The sequence below is a fragment of the Ursus maritimus genome, unplaced genomic scaffold (assembly GCF_017311325.1).
Source record: "Ursus maritimus isolate PB19 unplaced genomic scaffold, ASM1731132v1 scaffold_31, whole genome shotgun sequence".
In the NCBI taxonomy this organism is placed as follows: domain Eukaryota; kingdom Metazoa; phylum Chordata; class Mammalia; order Carnivora; family Ursidae; genus Ursus; species Ursus maritimus.
The window spans coordinates 18286185-18303764 of NW_024425675.1; the positions used below are offsets into that span (position 1 = coordinate 18286185).

The following is a 17580-nucleotide window of genomic DNA, read 5'->3' on the forward strand; positions in this document are numbered from 1 at the left end:
ATCTGATATTATTTATTTGATCATTCATAATCATCTGGTGACTTGGACTGATTTTGGAGATCGTCTGCTTACCTATCGATGTGGGACATAACTGTTTTGGAGATGTCCACACCTGCTTCCTGCAACACTCGGATAATCTGAAATGGTGCACTTGGATTTCTTCCGGGATGAATAATAACAGGACAGCCCAGCTGAGCCTGGGCATGAGCTGTTGCTTGAAGAACCTTCCTCTCGCTCTCAGCCAGAGGCCAGGAGCAACCGATTTCTCCGATGACGCCACACTTGATACTCGTTCCATCAGCTCCATGGAGAATTTCATTAATGAGAACGTCAGTAAGCTAAGAAAGAGTGAGAAAGAAAATGTTTTAGAAACTGTGGTATTTATCAACCCAGAGTCACCACGGTATGTGAATGGATTTATTCATTCGGTCATTCATTCTTTTAAAAATGTATTTGCCATCCATTCAATTCATACAGGTCGATGAGAAAAGCCAAATCTCAAATTCAATAAGTTACTCTAAATCAAAGATTCAATAATATCTTACTGTGATTATTTAATGAGAAATGTGTGGCTTTAGGAAGCTATAGGGGAAAAAATGTGACTTCATGAAAGTACATTCAGATGAGAAAAAAAAATTTATAATTTAACCTGAGAAGCATCTAGAACATAAAAAGACTACCCTTGAATATACATCAACTGTATCAACGAATCCTTTAATTCTCCCTTATTTATGCAGTCCTTAATCCTGTACAGCACAGAAAATTCACAGCACACAAAACTCATATGATTTTTTGATTCATATGGATATTACTACAAAGAGTGGTTGGAAGAATGTGTAACAGCTGACTTCAGGAGAGTCTTCAAATAATATAAGCATATAAAAAGGTAAAGGCCTGATTGGAAAACGATGCCCATGAAGTTTTGCAATACAAAGATTGTAATGATTAACTGAATCGTTGCAAAGACTGCAGCTGACGTTGTCTGCCTAGCGAGCAGGCAATGGAAGACACATATAAATATAGACAAGAGGGTAAACATGTATAAACACGAACAGACCTGTTCAGAAGGGAGCACATATATATGCAAAGAAGCTTTGTGGCTAATTCTTTCTGTTTCTTTCTGAAAGATTTCCTTCCCTCTGCCCATTCTTGCTTAAGATCATATGATAACAAAAACAGGAACGGGTTTTCTTCCACCCTTCCTGTTTTGTAAAAGAAGGAAACATATTCGCCCGTGTGCCAAGTCTCTGCCTGCCAAGTCTCACCCTACGGTGCATTTTTTATTGCTGGTTATTATAAAATCCAGAAAGAAAATCGAGGTTATATAACTGAAGTTTATAATGGGAAAATGAGGTTTACAAACAGGCTATGGCACCACTGTGGAGAAGGGATACCAGATATCCACATCTAAACGTTAACACTTGGGATTTTTCAGTGACTAGTGGGTTAAGCTCTCCTCCCTTGACGCTTTTTTCTTTATGAGATGGAATGTTCCTAATTTGGGTCCCCACTGGCAGATGTCTTTGCTAGCTAGAAAATTTCTGTAGCGTGCCCAGCTACCTCTGAGTCAGTGACATTCCCCAATGGAGATGGCACGTAGGGAAAATCCAATGTCTGAGGTTCTGGCCTTTCTGAATTTACATGCAAATATTGTCGAAGTCCTCAGGGCTTCTCACCTGCTCCACTGACATGGCTCTGGTCTCTGGAGAGTGAGTGGCCTCCACGTAAAACCCAGCTCCAGATATGATATGGACGCCTGTTTCTTCTGCAAGCCATTTCAGCGTCTTCACGTCTCGGCTAATCCCAACGGTTGTGTTCTCCACCAGAGCCCCTCCACCTTTGGCTTTAAAATACAACAATTCTTCCCTTACAGCTTCCGTCTCCTGATTCAGCCAAAGATTCTCTTTATGGGAATAAGGGTTTTTCTGAATCCAGAATAAGTTTTTCATCATAATAGGTTCCTGAGATGTAGCTTCATGACATGGAGGAGGGGGGTAGTAACAGCAGTCAAAGGTCATCGTCAGATGTTCGTGGGTCAGAGTACGGCCCAGTTTGCTGGGCTCCATGGGGCCCAAAACCGTTTGGACTTTCCCACTTAAGGAAGACATTTCTGGTGATACCAGGAGATGCTCCGAAAAGAGTGTTTTCTGGAAAAAAAAAAAAAAAGAAAGAAAAGAAAACAATAATCAGAAAATTTAACACACACATAAATTCTGTCCATCCGGGATGGGAGACTGTGAATGTAAACCTGTGTAAGAAAGAGAATCAATGAAACTAGAGATATGATCCCACTTATCACCCTGCCAAAGCCAGAGTCAGTCTTTAGTAAATCGTTGACGTTCACTGCAGCCTTAAGTGACGTGCATGGTGTTAAACGTCCCCCGGCCACTTCCACTGTGACTCCTTTGCCTGATTTAATCCCATCCTCATCTACTGAAAATATTTCTTGGTATTCAGTTCACAATTTCCTTTTGCTTAATTTTATCTCATTAGTCACGGCTATACTTCCTTGCTTAATTCAACAATATCTCCATTTAAAAAAAAACTCCTCATAATCAATAACTTATATCAAAACCAGCCTTGTATCAGAATTTTTTCATTTGTCATTTTTCAAATAAATTAAATATACTGAGGCTACTGATTGTTAGTCATTCACTATCCAAGTGAACAAACTTCTGTTGAAGGTCCATCATGTGCCAGAAATTGTAGATACAAAAACACATAGGACAAAAATCTGTGACCTTGATGATTTCACAGATTATTCCCCAAAAAAACAACTGGCGGGGGGCACGCCTAGGTTTAATAATAAAAAAACAAGAATAAAAACCTCTCTTGCTCTAGATTTCTTTTGTCTAGGGCACATAGCCAGAAACACTTCGAAAATCATTAAAAGCAAAAATCCGGGGTGCCTGGGTGGCACAGTTGGTTAAGCGTCTGACTCTTGGTTTCGGCTCAGGTCATGATCTCGGGATCCTGGGATTGAGCCCCATGTTGGAGGTGGGGGTTCCATGCTCAGGGGGGAGTTGGCTTGAAGATTCTCTCTCTCCCTCTGCCCCGCCCCCCATGAGTATGCGCGTGTGCACTCTCTCAAATAAATAAATAAATCTTGAAAAGAAGCAAAAATCCTTTGATATAATGAAAGCGACTATAATTTATTGAAACTGAAATTTGCTGTCTCCAAAGAGTAAAAACCTCTCTATTTATCCTATTTCTTTTCATTTGTAACACATACTAAGTATTCACCAAGTTTCCATCACTGACAACAAGAACCCCAGTTCCAGAGCTTTCATGCGTCCGTATGTTTCCTAAACGAAAGGATTCTCTTGGAAAGAAGAAGGCACGACTGAAAGTGTGAAGACAAACACCTTCGTGGCCAAGAGCGAAGCCCCTGCCAGAAACAGTGGTCTACACGGAATGCTAGCCGCATACATTTGGAGGATGGGGACAAATTGGGAACCAGGTAAAAGAAAAGGCGTCTGAAGCTCTCAAGCTGTTCCTTAAAAAGACATTCTGAACTCCCTGACCTTCTGAGCAGGAGTTTTCTTATCTTTAAATTAGAATAACAAAAACACATTTCCTGGGCTGTCCCAGGAATTCAATGAAATGAGCTACCAAGTATCAAAGCTCCCTCAGGTCTGGCACACGGCACTTAGCAAATGAGAGCTCTGTTCTGCTGGCAGTAGGAACCACTGTGCATTCCCTAGGTTGTTTTTTTTTTTTTTTTCAGAGGAAGTGTCTCCTTACATTTGGGGAAGCAACAGGTAGAAGACGATTCGCAGTAGTACATTCAAGAGACAAGGTGAAAAGAGACCAGGGATGGCGAAAAAGGAGCGCCGAGCCAAAGGCAGCTTGACATGAATCCACTGCAATTATCTGGAGCTGAGGGGTTTGATATCCATTGGCCCATAATGTGTAAATAATTGATTTCGACTGTTTGACAGACAACCGTAGGACCTGTGGCTCGCATGGCCATTGGTTTTTGGTTGGTAGTGCTCTTCCGCAAGCCAAGCTTCCATCGTCTAAATAATTCACAAGGGGACAGAAGCCGCCGTCTGTTTAGAGAGCCACTATGTGCTTGCCAGTCACTGCACAGGGCAGTGATTTTCCTTGGTGATGTCCAGGACCTCACTGTTCAATGCCTTATTCCCTGTTACTGAGAACAAGGAATACGTAGCTAGTTCTTTCTGTTGACAAAAATCACAGTTCCATTAATGATCGATTCAATCTTCCATATGGGTTAATTTGTTCTTTCCTTCCTTTTGGCTGATGGGGCCCAGAACCTTGGATAAACTGATAAAACGCTGTCACTACCAGTGCATGTCAACTATGCTTTCATTTTTTAAAAAGGAAAAACAGCAACAACAACAACACTAGCACTTTTACTAGAAAAGTCCCAAACTGCATAGTTAATTGATACAGATTTGAAAGAGCAGTGTTAGTAAGTTTCAAGCTCACAACCTGCGAATCTGTGGGGGAAAAAAAACACAAAATAACAAAATACTTAAGAAATGTCATCTCTCCTGGGAAATTCCTCAGGCAGCAGGAGTTGCTGCTTCCTATGATCACAAACAATGTAACCCTTACTTAAAGGATAAGAAAGGATGAAAGAAGAAACTGTAGCGGACATTGCTCTAAGCTGGAATGTGTCTTGTAGTCCAATAAAATACGTGTATAGCGCTCATGGTTCCAGCTCAGCTACGTGCCGTTCCCGTGTGGCTCTTCCGCCCACATTCGGCCTGAAAGTTGTTCTCTTCTCAAGGTACAGGCAAGGGGCTACCCTTGGCCTTCCACCATAGAGTGAAGAGTTCACAGAGTACGGAGGAGGGTAATGGACACTGAGAGCTGCCGGGGTACAGACAGCAGAGACCGGCACCAAAAAAAGCAGGCTCCCGGCATTTTGCAGGGCATCCGTGGGACGCTTCTGCACTGCACACACCTGCAACAGAACGTGGTGGGAAAAGAGACAGCGGAGCCAAAAATGCAGTTGCCAAAAGCTCTGTTTGGCTTCAGATGTGAAATCTGAGCAGCCAGAGACACCGGGGCTAGTCTGCCATGACTGGTACAGCCTGGTCAAAGGAAGCAATGCTTCTAACCCCAATGGGGATAGAATCAGAAAAGAACACACACTTCGAAGAAGAAAAAAAAAGACAAGAGAAGAGAACCAGTACTCTAGGGTTGAGCTGGAAACCAGAGACAATATGTAGGATGTGTCATGTTTGAAAATACATGTATAAATTAACTTTTATAAAATATAGAGCAAATTTGCCAAACTGTTGGCGATTTGGTGGTGGGTGAGTAGTTTGGGGGGCAATTTTTGTGTTGTTTCCCCGAGATTTTGCCACAGTTATTTCACTCAGGCCATTATACTTAGGATTTTTCTGTCTCCCCGAGTTGAATATGCATTTCGGTTACATTTCACATTTCAGAGGATAGGACTTCCTGAAAATTTTACATACGAATGAGTGTCCTCCAGATTTCATAGACTTATGCCCTTTTCCTGCCCCTGCCTCTGACACACCTGGTCCTGGACCTGGCTGAAAGTACCTGCTTTGCAATTTTAGATGCAGCGGTCAAACTGGCAAGTTGATGTTGGGTGAATTGATTTTCAGAACTGCGTACGTTTGCATCTCTATAATAAATGCTGTTCCATTTCACCCATAGTTGTTTTCTTTCCCTGATCAAACCCTACCTGATTGAAAAAAAAAAACAAAAACAAAAACAGGAAAGCATTTCAGAGTTTTATGCAGGAGAAGATCTGAATGGAATAACTAGCAGCCCCACGGAGAACGGATGAAGGGGGGCCAGTGTGCCTGCAGAGACCAGCGGGCTGTTTCTAGAACCTGGAAAAAAAAAATCAGGTGGTGGCTTAGACTGAGAGGACACCGGTGGAGATGGTGAGAAAGCAGAAGCAGTAAGAGATGCTGGAAGTTTCTAACTGGACTTGCTGGTGCTATAAAAGTACCCCCGAAATAAAGGGCTCCTAAGAAAAAAAGTGCCCTCTGGTGCAAATACGCAGGCGCTTCTCTCTTTTTCCGGGCTGCCTCACACAGCAGTACTCTATAAACACTGCACTTGGAACTGACAGTTGATTTGTGACCCAAATATTTTTAAAACCACATCATAGTTTTTAAATCTTGTTTGAATACTTCTGTCACGTGCAGGTTCCAACCTGTGATATGTCTTCTCTCTGACAGCATCGGTCTGGCTGAACAATGGTGACACAAGATGTCCTTCTCGCACCCAGCACATGCCCACTTGTCCAGATACGTATGGTTCTAGGGCTCTACCGCTTGGAGATTTATGACTTTTCACGTTATGCATTGTCAAAAAATCAATAACCATGCCGGCATAAAGAGGAAGACATCCGACCACTTCGGTACACAGAGCAATAATGAGACCCAGCAAGTTCTTCACACTGTGACATAAATAAAACAAAACCACTCAGAGATATAAACGAACAACGTGATTCTTGTATTCAGAGGGAAACAGTGGGTTTCATTCCCAAGCTTTTTTTTTTTTTTTTTTTTTTTTTTTGCTTTTTTTCCCCATTTGACTTAAGGAAGTTGGAGAGATAACTGAGCGTATTTCCAAATAACAAATATGAAGATGGTGATGAAGATGTACCCAGGAAGTGACACTTCTGGAAAAAGGTATTCACAGATGGGTGCGCCTGGGAAAGGTCCCTTCCCCTGCATTGGTTCAGGCCTTCCCGGTCTCAAGCAACATAATGTGAACAGTTCATCTAAAATGATAGGTCAGGGGCACCTGGGTATCTCTGTCGTTAAGCGTCTGCCTTCGGCTCAGATCATGATCCCGGGGTCCTGGGATCGAGTCCTGCATCGGGCTCCCTGCTCAGCAGGAAGTCTGCTTCTCCCTCTCCCACTCCCCCTGCTTATGTTCCCTCTCTAGCTGTCTCTCTCTGTCAAATAAATAAAATCTTTAAAAAAAATAAAATGATAAGTCAGTTCAGTCCAGTAATTATTCAAGTCAGAAATCACATTGGGCTGCTCAGCTGTTGGGATGGAGCTTGTAGCTTAATTGACTTTTTTAAAAAAAAATTTTATTTTTAATCGAAGTACAGTTGGCATACAATATTATGAGTTTTAGGTGTCCAATCTAGTGGTTCCACAATTGTATACATTATGAAATGCTTGCCGTAAGTGTACTTACTACCTGTCACCATATGGTTATGACATTATTACTATGTTCCTTATGCTGAACATAAGGATTTATAGCTAGAAATTCGTACCTGTTAATCCCCTTCTATTTCGCCCATCCTCCCACTGACTCCCCTCTGGCAACCACCAGTTTGTTCTCTGTATCTATGAGTCCGTTTCTGGTTTTGTTTGTCTTTTTAGATTTCAGAATAAGTGGAATCATATGGTGTTTGTCTTTGTCTGACTTATTTACTTAGCATAATGGCCTCTAGGTCCATCTATTTGCAAATGGCAAGATTTCCTTGTTTTTTATGGCTGAGTCATATTCCATGGTACCACATCTTCTTCACCCATTCATCTATCGATGGACACTTGGGTTGCTTCTCTAACTTGGCTAGTGTAAGTAAGGCTGCAGTAAACATAGGGGTGCATATGTCTTTTTGAATTAGTGTTTTCATTTTCTTTGGGAAACACCTACAAGTGTAATTGCTGGATCATATGACATATTTATTTTTAATTGTCTGAGGAACCTCCACGCTGTTTTCCGTAGTGGCTGCATCAACTTACATTCCCACCCAACAGCGAGGAAGGGTTCCCTTGCTCCACATTCTCGCCAACACTTGTCATTTCTTGTCTTTTTGATAACAGCCATTGTGGCAGGTGTAAGGGGATCTCATTATCATGTCAGTTTGCCTTTTCTTGATGATTAGTGATACTGTGCGTCTCTTCATGCATCTGTTGGCCATCTGCATGTCTTCTTTGGAAAAATTTCTATTCAGGTCCTTGGCCCATTTTTAAATTGACACTTTGGTCAAACACATGCTCACTGGTCAGCTCTTCAAGTCACATACACTAAGACTTTGGTAAATACTACTAATATTACGACAGGCTTCTGGAATGTATCTGTTCAGTCAACAAATTGAAAACATTTTCTCCTTAATAGAAAAAAGGAGGAGGGGAGTTAGAAGGAGGGAAAGGAGGAAGGAGAGGGAATGAAGCCCTGGATCTCTATTCAGGTCAAAAAGCAACATTACTCACTACTTGTCACAGTAACATTGGAGCTGGGACAAGTGCAATGCTGTCAAAATGCTGTCTACAGAACTGACCTTTATGGGTTTTTTTTTTTTTTCATTTGAAAAAACAAGATTTAGCTCATCTCAACCCCTCATTCTCAAAAAAAGTTTCCACACTCACTTCTGTGAGACTGTTTGATGTAAATTCCTTGATTTTGCTACCAGCATAATCCCAGCAGAACATGTAGCAAGTTATTGGATACAACGATTATAGTTTCCTTTTCCTCTTAAGGAACTCTCTACACTGAAGTTAGTTCTCAGCTCTTCTCTTCCATGGATTCTTAGTACTAGGCTATCTTGCAGAATATTTGCAGCAAATTGCACAGTTGGTCCTTAACTGCCTTTAGTCACTTAAAGAGCTTACACTTTGTGTTCCTTTGAATTCCAGGTGAATCGCAGGCAAATGTTTTAAACATGTAAAGTATCATGTTCCTCACGCAACTTCATTTGGAAGGCTGTTCTTGTGGTGGCTTGGTTCAGTTGCAGGAATAGTAGGTGCAGAGTCAAGAGCTCTTCTGCTAAATAGCTGTGTGATTTGGGGCAAGTAACTTAACCACTCTGAGCCTCTTTTCCCATCTGTGAGATGAATGGGTTGGACCAGATGACTTCCAGATGACATTCATGCTTCTGTAATATCCTTTAGCTTGAAATGGATATAATGTCCTTCTAAAGATCATTCAGTGAAGAATATTCATCTATCCATGAAGGTGTGGTTTAAAATGCATATTTTATATACATGTGCATATATATATATATAAAATGAGAATGAATTTCATTCATTACCTATCCATTTTATTCATTACCTATCCATTTTATTCATTAACTATCAGTGAAGGTTTTACTTATTAAGATTTTTTTTAATGTACAGTTTATATACATATGAATACATACACACATGTACATGGAGAGAGAATGAATGGGTTTCCATTTGAGATCCTTCTCAGTTTAAAAGAACTCTAGGAGGGATGACTGGTTGGAAAGAACCCTGAACTTGGCGTTCTGGCTCCAATGTTTTCTACCTGTGTAACTGAAAAATTTAAACATTTTAAAAAATTTAAAATTTACCATGAGTTACTCGTTTCCTCACTCGAAAACTGAATCATATCTGTCTGATCTACCATGTAAGATGTGAAATGAAAAGCAAATAAGGTGATACCTAAAAGCACTACCTAAATTATGAAGCCATACGAATGTTCAAAATTATTATTATACACCAAAGGTTAAATTATTTTCCAAACATTTGCTGAGTATCCCTAGGCAAATACACCTAAACTTGTTCTTTCATAAATCTAACAATAAGGGGCTGAAGTTTATGAATCAAACCAAGGCTGTAATCTGCTTACAAATGAATTCCTTCACTCGAGACCTGTGATTCTTAAAAGCAGACTGACTGTTGCGATTGACATCACAGCTCATTAGGCTTTTGGAAATGACCCACCGAAGCGATTGCAACTATAGGGGTCCTCATTTTCCATGGGTAACGAGTATTGGAAATGCCTTTTTAAATGAACGCGCTTAATACGGTATGTTCGCTGGCATCCACAGACGGCTTTCAATGAACCATGCCTTCCGATATTCACATCTGTGGGCAGACCGTTTCCACGCGGAAGCCAAGCTGGCCCGTGACTCGCGTGAACCAATAGTATATGGCGGAAGTGACGCCATGTCTTTGGGACCCAAATTTTTGGAAGTAGCTTCTGCTTTCATACTTCAGAGAAACCTGAACTGTGATGGAAGAAGTCTGGCTACCCCTCATGTAGAGAAGGAGAGGCCCTCAGATCACATGGGGAGTGAGAGAGCCAGTCACCCCAGCATCCCTCCTGAGCTCAGCCTTGCAGCTGTCCCTGAGAAGTTACTAGATGAAAGAGTGAGTCATCTTGAACATTCTAACCCTGCCGAGATCCCACATGACTATAAGCCCAGCTACAGGCAACTGAGTAGAATCTGGCCAAGGAGCAGAATTATGGGGACATAATAAAATGGTTGTTTGAAACCTGTGGTTTGGGCAGGCTTGTTACACAACAGTAGATAACCAAAATATACGGAGACCAACATCAAGTAACAAGTTATATTCAGAGACTTGATTAAGATTGCAAATTAGAAAATAAAGTAAGTATTATCAATATAAATCATCATTTAAAAAATAAGTCATAATTATAAACATGTCCTAATTCTAGAATAAAGAAGTAATTGAATGTTGGATTTTGGGGTGACAAAATTTTGTGATATGACATCATTATTTGACTTTTGCACCCCAGTGGTGAAAAAGATTATTTTTGCAAAAATATTTCTGAAGGCTTTATCATTTTTTACCAGGGTCCTTGATTAAGAAGCTGTTATGCAACCTATTCTTTTGTGAAGCACTTATCCTGATTTACTATCTCTGTCAGTTTCTCCTCCTCTGTTGTTAAGGGCCTGACTTTGTCACATTCTCACTGGGCTTTCCTCCAATATCACTTTCATCAACTTCACAACAACCGCATTTCTTTTTTTTTAAGGTTTTCAGTTTTACTTTGCAATCTACTTGCATCATATTTCTTGATATTTATCGATATTTACAACCACCAGACAGACATGAAGAAAAAGAGGCTGAAATGTGAGGCAAGCAAAGAAATTCGCATGGGGAAATAGGAATGCTTGAATGGAAATAGGTTGTCGAGAACGGTCAGTTCCTAAGAGCACAAATGTGGTTTAGCTGAGTAGCCTGTTCACTGGAGAAGGGGCTCTCCTGGTGAGTATATCACATAAGGTGATCAAAAGTGTGTTCCAGCAGACACATCATGTTGTACTGCATTGATCTGGTCAGGGATCTTTCTCTGCTCCACTGTGTTCTCTGTGTGTGTGTGTGTGTGTGTGTGTGTGTGTGCGCGTGCGCACGTGTCCCTTGTGCTTACATAGTATCTCACATTTGGTTTTCATCTGTGAACCTGAACTGAACTGAGGAGAGAGAAAGAAAATAATGCTTTTTTAAGAATGAGGGAGTCAGAAGTTTTGTTCTGAAATGAATAAAGTAAATTTGCCATTAACTCTAAAATTCCAATAATATTAAGAATTTTCTTTTCTTTCTTTCTTTTTTTTTTTTGTTTTTTGGTTGAAGTTTGCAAGTGGAACAGGCAAGTCAAATGAAGAACTATACCCAAATCCCATTGGATTAGAATATCTTACAAATAATTATGTCTTCTTTTATATACAAACAAATGTGGCCATCTAGTTTAAAATATTCAGTTTTAGTGACAAATGAGGAAAGCAGTGGCTACATACATAAAATTCTCATGTCTACAAACTAAAACTAAAGCATGATGTATTTTTAAAAAATGATTTTCAGAAGGCGCACCATAATGGAAAACTGCCCAAATTTCAAAGAGCTGTCCAAATGTCCAAGTATCAACTAACTGGAATATTTATTTGGAATTACTGCTGCTGGTAGATAAGCCCCAAAACATGGTGGGGAAGAGGGATGCTTGATTTTAGTTTTGTGTGAACGGTGCTAAATAATGAAAACATTTAAAATGAGTGCCATATTTAAGGAACTTTACTTGCAACATTGTAAGCATCAAACAACCATTTGAAATTTTTCACGAGTAGAAATCTAGCTTTACCCTTCAGGAAAAAAAGCTTTCCCCTTTAAATGGCAAGTTATCCTAAAAGTGTCCAAAAGTCACATTGTGGGGATAGGACAGAAAGAACCACTGGGGAGGCAGTTAAAGCAAATCCGACCAACCAGTGCCCCGTCTGGTTTGTGAAAGATCAGACAGATCCTAGTGGGTGGGGATCCCATGACCAGCCGAGAAATACCACTGGCCAAAGTGCAAATTTGCTCCACTTTTCTGAAAAGCAGGTTAGCAGTATATATCTAGAGTCTGAAAATGTTACTTTGTTGCTGGGGATCTGTCTTAGGGAAATATTTAGAGACATGCAAAACATATTTACGCACAAAGATTTCATTATGGCATTATTGAGACTAGCAACCGAAATATCTCGTAGTATGGGAATGTTTACATGTATAATGGAACATTATGCAAACGTTCAAGTTCTACTTTCAAAGACTATTTAATGACTCAGGAAAATGCTCTTATTATAACTTCTCAGAAAGCAAAATACGAAACCGTATTGTAAGTACTATAAAGTTTATGGGGAGTGCCTTTATCTACATATAGGTAGAGCTTAACTCGAAATACTAAAATGTTATGCGTATCCTTGGGTGGTAGAAGGAGCCAAAATAGATCATTTTTTTCTTCATTACAATTTGATGTATTTTCCAGGGCAAGTTTCTGGGTTTGTTTGTTTGTTTGTTTGTTTACATTTATCTATTTTCATTTATAACCAGTAAAAGGGAGTAAATGGGAAAAGATCAAGGACACCAGTATAAACTTATCCAATGCTTATACTAATGCTACATGGAAAATAATAGAATATATATTTTGAACCCTCCAACTGAAACACACAGACAGGCAAAGATTTCATGAACTCAAGAGCTATTTCAAATTCTTCTTTATTATCACAGAGTTGCTAATTTCTAGTCATGCCTAGAATTGATAGGCTCGTGTGCAAATATTTCTGATCAAATTACATGTCTTTGCAGTGACTGTAGTTCAAGCTGTTTCACCAAGTCCTTAATGGACTGATCTTTGCTAGTCGAAGTCCAGGAGCCCCATGAGAATTTTAGAAAAGGTTCAGCACTCTAAGTAATTCTTATCGCAGTCCAGTCACACAAGGACCAAGATCCCACTACTGAATACACTCTTGTATGAGGTTAGGCGTGCAGATGGAGGACTGCCAAGGAGACATTTTATAGGAAAATGTCAGAAATTATGAAATGTGGGTCGTTTGTAAGTGAAAAGGGGGATGAAACGAAATAAGGTTTAAGTAAAAATAAACCACACAAGGACAAAACCATAAAAAGAATCTTTCTGAAAGAAGGTCAACAACCTCTGGCCGGTTAGGAGAAAGACAATCAAAAAGATGAAATAGTATTATTATTATAGAGTCAATAAGCATATATTGGCTACCCACCGAGCGTAGACCCTGTGCTCGCAGTGAGAGACCCGCACCCTCACTTGGAGGCCACAAAGCAACAGTGATGCTTTCATTCATTCACTAGGTTGTCATTTACTGAGCTGCTACCACGCATCGGGCCCACACAAAGCAATTAATATCTCTGATCTCAGGTTGCCACTGAAACGCTGCTGGGCTGATACTGTAGGAGGAAGGTGAGGTCAGGACAAGTGAAGACACTCAGAGTCACAGAGCGGAAAAGCTGCCATTTGAACGAGTCTGCTTAGAGAATGCCAAATACCGATCCTGAACAGCACTTCCTAGAGAGTTCCATCAGAATTCATCCGATGAGTTTAGCCTATGATCACGATGATAGCAGCCCTAAATGGATGATTACTAGGTGCCGCGCATATGTAGTCCTCAGGCAGGACTTAGAGGTCTGTCTACACTCTCTCCGACACTACGTCTCTCCAACTGTCTAGGTAAAACAAAACAGCAACAACTAAGCCAAGTGTCATCCCAGATTCCCACCTCGCCCACAGGGACTCGGTTTCTAAATGCAGTTAACACCACCACTTTAATAGCTCGTCCATGCCTCCCGTCCTCTGTGACAGCTTCTGACCTGGTCTCCCTGCCAGTCCACTCCGCCTTCACCAAGCCTCTGTCTTTCTGTCTTTCCTTTTTTTTAAAGATTTTATTTTTTTATTTGAGAGAGAGCACCGAATAAGAAAGAGAGAGAGCACGAGCAGGGGGAACGGCAGGCAGAGGGAGAAGCAGGCTCCTTGCTGAGCGGGGAGCCCGACGTGGGGCTCGATCCCAGGACACTGGGATCACAACCAGAGCCAAAGGCAGATGCTTAACCAACTGAACCACCCAGGCATGCCCAGAGTGTTCTTTCTAAAACACAGATTCAAATAGGTCTCCCCCGGAGTCATCCTTCGAACCTTCAGAAACAAATCTGCACCTGGAACCCGTAGATCCCTGTGAAGCCGCTCTGTTCTGGCCGCGTTCACCCTCCTGCCGTTCTCTGGGCTCAGGATGTTCACACCTGTCTCAAGGTCCTTGAACGTGTCTCTGCCTCTTTTTCCTAAGCTTACAAACCCAACCCACTCCACCCTTTTCCTGTCCTGGCTGACTGCTGCTAGGCACTGATGATGGGGCTTTTGGCATCATGAGAATCTTTCCTAGATGTTCTTCCTTGTTGCCGATTCTGGGTTCTCTTCTAGCCCGCAGACTTCTGCTTTGAAACTCGCTTCTTAATTTAATGGTTCACGTCCCTCCCTCACACTCTGACCTCCTTGAGGGCAGAGTCCTTGGCTCCTCTGCCAGGCCTCAGCCCCCCACCGTGCCTGGCCCCTAGTTAGGACTTAATTAACATTCATAAGCTTGCTCATTTTGAGCCAGGCTTCTTCCGCAAAGGATTTGAGGGAACTTGCACAAAAAACATATAAAGTGAAGAAAAAAAAAAAGCAGGAGCAAGGAAATTATAAAATCTAAGTAGAATAAGGACTGGAAAGGAGGAACAGGTGAACAGTTGTTGGCAAAGGGCTAAAAAATTGTCCTGGGTTATTTATTTAATCAATTTCTGGATATAGCTAATACTGAGATCATAGCACACATCACATTAATTCCCTAAATCAAAACAAGCAGGTATTATTAAAAAGCATGGAAAATGGTTTCCCAAAAGTTTTTGGGCTTGGGATTCTGAAGCCATGTTTGTTTTTTACAACTTTCCCTTTATTTTTGCATGCCAAGCTCTCAGAGAATAGGGAACATGCCATTTTAGCGAGTTCTTCTGCACCCAGCACCATACTACATAGGAATACCTAAGTTTGTTTGTTTTAACATTCCCTTATTAATAAGGGCAAGATTCTTTTTTTTTTTTTTAAGTTTTTTTTTTAAGTAATCTCTACACCCAGTGCGGGGCTCGAACTTACAACCCAGAGATCAAGAGTTGCACGCTCCACTGACTGAGCCCACCAGGCGCCCCAGGGTAAGATTCTTGAGCACATAAATACAACAGCAAGCAACTTTATCTTCAAGGACATTTCCTCTTTAAACTGGTAGAAGCATAAATCAGAAAACTAAAAGCACTTGGTAAAATTAGCACAGGTGATTCATAGCGGGAGCTGTCCCTCTACAAGGACTAAAACCAGATGACGACTCATAAGGCTAATTTTTTAAATGTATCGACTCTCCAACACTAATTTCTTTTTAAGGCAGTTTAATTTTAAAACACCCTTCTGTGAATTGAAGGGAGCTCTTCAGTTACACGAATCAATATGTATCTAGAAGGTGTCTCCCACAAAATCACCTCAGGTCCCTTATTTTGAAGACCCCACCGTAGACCCGCTTAGAAGAGTCCTGACTTTGGCTAGTTCAGAGTTACGAAGAACCTATGTCGTGTGTGTCCTTTCACGTTGTCAGGCCTCTCCTGCTTGGTGTAAAAAAGAATAAGCAGCAGAGGGGCTGATCCACTGTATAAGAAATGCCATGCTTGATGAAAAGGAGAGGCATAGGTCTAACTAGCTTCTGTTTTGGTAACTTCTCTAATTCCATGCCCACACGTGGACAAGTAGGTCCCAACGGAGCCACATGAACAACTGGCAAGAAGTAAATGCTCATAAGTGTCTGTTCAGCCGATGAACGGTTTTCGTTCTGTCCACCTTCAATTCCACGCTGACGAAATCCAAGTTCAGCCAAAAGCACTCTGATATCTTTCTTAGCATCCTGGCCTCTTTACAGGCTTGTGAGCAGCTATTGTTACTCTCCTTGAACCACTAGGAAGAGCCACTGCTATAGTGGCTATCTATAGAATATAGAATATTCATTTTTTGAGGGGAGAGCTTGGACTTTAAATTCCAGAGCATAGGAAGGTAACGTAAAGACGTTTGCTTTCCAGGCACCCAGGAATTTCACCTGAGGACATTCCAATTCCATGTGGCAAATACTTGCTAAGGCTCCAGTAAGACCAAAGGAGGATACTATGAGACACAAAGACGAAAAAGGAATAATCTGATTGCAGGAAGCTGAAGAGCCCCCAACACTGTGCCTGGCACACGGTGAGCATTCAAGGGGGGTTGATATTTTTTCTATATTAGTGAGACACCTATAATAGTAAAGTGAATGCAGTAATGTTGGAAAAGAGGTACAAAGCAAATGTTCTGGGCAGATGCTTCTGGATAACATTCACCAGTACTGGAGGGACTGGGAGGGCTTTCTGGAGGAGGTGGCATTTAGGCAATGGCATGAGCGATGAAGGGCCTGTTTGGGATTTGTAAGCAGTCTGCAGAGACTCATACACAGGACACACGGCAGGTCCACGGTGAAAGCATCGGCGCATGCGCTGGGCCCAGAGGAGGAGGTCTGTGTTAGGATGGTAATTCAGTGGGCAGTGTGAGTATAGGCTGAATGCTGGAGACAGGGGGCCAGGGGAGGAGTCAGGAAACTAAAGCAAATTTCATTGTTCCTTGGGGATTTTAAGAGCCAGAGAACAACATTTCAGGGCAAAGGAAGCCTGGAAGAACATTCTCTTTTTCCCCCCTCCTCTCGCTTACAAAAGTATTATCATGGTAGCAGTGTAAAGTACTCTTCGTAATCATACTGTAAAACACAGTGTTGAAAAAACAGTAAAAGAAAATGTAAATCTTAAAAGTGGACTTTAAACAGTATGACTTGAATACTTTTCGACCTCTCAAAATGTGTTATTTATTGATGGGGAAACATTAAATCAAACTGTTTGCAATTAGAAAGCTCACAGTAATTGAACTCTGCACTCTCGAAGCCACAAGATGACCATGATTAATTTAACATCGTAGGAAGGTCTTCATAAAACTCTGACTGTACTGAAGCCCTAGCTTTCTATATTGCTGGTTTCATTCCCTTTAAGAGATTATGGACTATCCAAAGTCTTATCTACAGTACTAATGCTGTGTGTTTCTCTGAAGAGCTTCAGGCACTGTACATACTTTAATTAAATCTCCTAATGTTTTTGTGAAATTGGCAAGGGATAAGCAGAAGGTGAGTCATCGAAAAGTATCCAAATAGAAGACTGGACCAGAGGACCTACTTTTAGATGAAACCCACTTTTATTATTATTGTTCCCATTTCACCAATGAGGAAATGGAGTTATTATTCCGAGAAGGAAGATGAGCTATCCTCCATTTCACTAAAGGCAAAACACACAGCTGTAGGCTCTATAAGCATTTGCTGGAAGACCTTTAAAAATCGTACAAGAACCGTGACCTCTGAGGTTTCTCCTTTGAGAGCCAACCAACGTTTATGAATAGATACCTAAAATGTGCACCAAAGAGAATATACATTGCCCCTTTCTTGCAAATGAACACAAGACAAGG

The 17580-nt window shown here is 41.1% G+C and overlaps 1 protein-coding gene across 3 annotated transcripts in view; it reads right to left on the bottom strand.

Moving 5' to 3' along the window:
* The window catches only part of PTER (phosphotriesterase related), a 66423-nt gene that overhangs the window by 31380 nt on the left and 17463 nt on the right, over positions 1–17580 (bottom strand). For 2 of the 3 annotated variants that reach the window (XM_008692034.2, XM_040645369.1), the window contains exons 2-3: positions 1677–2147; positions 73–338 (exon numbers count right to left, since the gene is read on the bottom strand). In XM_008692034.2, coding sequence (XP_008690256.1) covers positions 73–338; positions 1677–2108 — 698 coding nt within the window. In that variant the 5' untranslated portion in view covers positions 2109–2147. Of the gene's footprint in view, positions 1–72; positions 339–1676; positions 2148–6169; positions 6416–17580 lie in introns of all 3 variants that reach the window. The other variant, XM_008692035.2, reaches the window with a different exon arrangement.